General features: G+C 42.9%; 1 protein-coding gene across 1 annotated transcript in view; it reads right to left on the reverse strand.

Annotated features, from left to right (window-relative positions):
- Nucleotides 1-1366: 1366 nt before the first annotated feature.
- The window catches only part of SSMEM1 (serine rich single-pass membrane protein 1), an 8564-nt gene continuing 6645 nt past the window's right edge, over nucleotides 1367-3285 (reverse strand). The window contains exon 3 of the mRNA XM_017532555.2: nucleotides 1367-2081. Coding sequence (XP_017388044.1) covers nucleotides 1594-2081 — 488 coding nt within the window. The 3' untranslated portion in view covers nucleotides 1367-1593. The remainder of the gene's footprint in view (nucleotides 2082-3285) is intronic.

The following is a 3285-nucleotide window of genomic DNA, read 5'->3' on the forward strand; positions in this document are numbered from 1 at the left end:
ACCACGCCCAGCTAATTTTTGTATTTTTAGTACAGACAGGGTTTCACCATGTTAGCCAGGCTGGTCTCGAACTCCTTCCCTGGTGCTCTGCCCACCTTGGCCTCCCAAAGTGCTGGGATTACAGGCGTGAGAAACCATGCCTGGCCCATCCACCCTATTTTTCATTCCTATTCTGGGAAGATGATTTCCAGATTGGCCACCCATCCACCTAGGCCTGCTTACATTCCCTACAGCTGTGTTTCCCACTTAACTGGAAAACCTAGCCCCAACTATGCCTGGATTGAGCCTGACTTGTGACAAAGACTCTCCCTTTGGCCAAACTTCAGTCAGGCTCCTCTGAGCCTTCTTCTCAACTAGGCCTCGACCTTGGCCCCATCCTGTCTTTGACCTGCCCAACCCAATTTTGGCAAGAATCCTGCTGGATAAGTTTACCGAGAGTACCCCCATCCTTAGTAACTGATAAATTCTTCATTCTCCACTTTTTTTTTTTTTTTTTTTTAAAGACTGAGTCTCTCTCTAGCACCCAGACTGGAGTGCAGAGGCACAATTTCAGCTCACTGCAAACTCCACCTCCCGGGTTCAAGTTTTTCTTGTGCCTCAGCTTCCTGAGGAGCTGGGACTCCAGGCATGTGCCACCAAATCTGGCTAATTTTTGTATTTTTAGTAGAGGTGGGGTTTCACCACATTGGCCAGGCTGGTCTCAAACTCCTGACCTCAGGTGATCCGACTGCCCTGGCCTCCCAAAGTGCTAGGATTACAGGTGTGAGCCACTGCACCCAGCCTCATTCCCCACTTTTGATGTGTAAGTCTTTGGCCTTCCTTTAGCATCAATCCTGTTAGGTCACTTAGCAGGAATCGCCCTATGTTTGATGTCTCCCTTTAGTAATTCCCATCCTGTGACATCCTCCTACTGCTCCTTGGCTATAAATCCCCACTTGTCCTTATTGTATTCCGGGTGGAGAATGCTTTTTCCTTTAACACTTCCCATGCACTTTGGATGACAACCGTGGGTATGCCACCACCCAACTGTCTTTTGGGTCATGCTGCCTCTCCTCCCTACTCTAGGAATCAAATCTTATTCCAGCTTCTTGAGCTCCTCTTCCTCACCTGCCCCTAGCTGACATGTATGGCAATACAGTTCTTATAGGGTCAAACCTAAAGAGGATGGGGCAATTCTACTCCAACCAACTTCACCTAGCTCATTCAGTCAGTCAGATAAGCAAAACATCTGAATACATTTAAGTAGTTTCTCAACATAGATATTTTCAAAAAGCTTTCTTATTTGTATTACAGACATAAAATATATATACTCAAGGCATAAAATATCTGTCTTGTGCTGTTTCAGATGAAAAAAATGATAGTGGATACAGATCTTCAGCGTTCCAATGGTGTCATAAACACATTTGATGGCTTTTTTTTTTTGGAACAAAGAATTGTGTAAGATTTTACCTCTTGGGTTCCAAGTATGTTTTTGTTTGTTAGAGAGACTTTGTTGTGAAAGTCTCCTCACCTAGAGCGCTGGTGATTTTTCACGTTTTATTCATCTCTTTCATTTGGCTTCAAGTAAGGGAAGAATGTAATAAAATTCAGATTTTACTGAATTTTATGAATGTCAGGTGTGGAACTTTCCTCTTGACTGTCTCCTTTCACTGAGGGTGCTACCGAAGCCTTTTGTAAGAAATGGTGCACCAACCATTCATTGGTTCTCATGGCTTTGCAATGGAGGCAGGGCCTTTCTCTCATTTGGTAACTTCCCAGATTCTTGTGCCTCTGAGCCATTTTTCTCCTCTTAATACTGTCTGGTGATGGGTAGTGTTCACTTTCACTCTCCTTCCACGAGGAGGCTCCTGAGTTAGATTCTTCACTGCCACACTCCGTAGTATCACTGTCATGTTGGTCCTGGTTTACCTCATTGAACTGAGACTGGCACCTGGCTCGTCTTTGTTCAAGATAGGCATTGACCAAAGCCACTTCTGAGTTGGTTACAGGAGTAAGTTGGTTCTGCTTTGGTTTCTTCATTGTTTGTAAGGAATCCCAGGCACCATCTTCGCTTTGCCACTGATAGGAAGTCTCTTTGCCTGCTAACAGCCAATGAAACAAATCAAGCTAGTCACATTGTTGATTACTATAAATTCATATTACTTAAGAAATCTGTGCATGTGTGAGCTCACTCTTAGTGGCCAGTTGTCAAGCCACTGCTTTTCTCCAGTTGCCTGCAAGTGTTGGCAGCTGACTGCGTTTTCCAGTACCATGCCCCAACTCCTGCAGACAAGAAAGCTTAGCTAGATGCTTGACATACCACTTTTGAAGTTTTGTGGATCCTAGACATAAGATCAAAGGAAAAGATCTCTAAACTTTTCCAGGAAAGAAGCTTTTTTTTCCTTTGAAAATTGAAGTCTTAAAGATTCAAGCATGTACTTAGGAATGTGATTTGCAGAGCAGGAACTAAGAAGGATCTTTCCTTTATGTAGTGGTATGCTGAAGTTGGCTCGTACCCACTCAGAAGAGCTGATAAACTTTCAGGAATTTTGCGAGTTGGTTATACATAGCCATTATTAAAAATTAAATTATACCAACTTACGATAAATTCAATTGCTAAAAATGATAGTAATAAGTACTCAAAACCCATCACTTCCTAATTATCTTACTACATTTGATTATGCTGTGTGCTCTTCTGGTTTTTTATGTCTGCTGTATTTGGATGTTGGAAATACTGTGTTAAGGGTGCTGTACTGCACATCTCCTCCCAACTCCATGTTCAGTGACATGATGTGGGTGGCTTAAAACCAGCTTTGATGGAAGTATTTATACCATGAAAACCAGCAAACACTAAACATCAGGGCTTGATGTATGGCTTTGTTGATCGTCTAGGCTTAAGAAAATAATGGAGAACATGTTACTAATGCAGATTACATTTCAGTGTCATCCCTATAGCCATTACATTGTGACTAACACTCCAAAATGAAGAAATATTCTTCCAGTATTTTAAAACTATTATCCATTCCAGTAAAGAAGTCACTTACATCACTGACAACCAAGTTAAGTTCCAACATACATCTTCTGCTTCACTTTCATCTCACTCCTTAACTCCATGAAGGAACTATACTTGTTAATCAGTTGCAGCCAGGGGGTGGCTAAGCATTCCAGGGTCTCGCAAAAATCAAGGCCGGGTGCGGTGGCTCACACCTGTAATCCCAGCACTTTGGGAGGCCGAGGCGGGTGGATCACGAGGTCAAGAGATCGAGACCATCCTGGTCAACATGGTGAAACCCCGTCTCTACTAAA

This window comes from Cebus imitator, unplaced genomic scaffold (assembly GCF_001604975.1).
Source record: "Cebus imitator isolate Cc_AM_T3 unplaced genomic scaffold, Cebus_imitator-1.0 Scaffold77, whole genome shotgun sequence".
NCBI lineage: Eukaryota > Metazoa > Chordata > Mammalia > Primates > Cebidae > Cebus > Cebus imitator.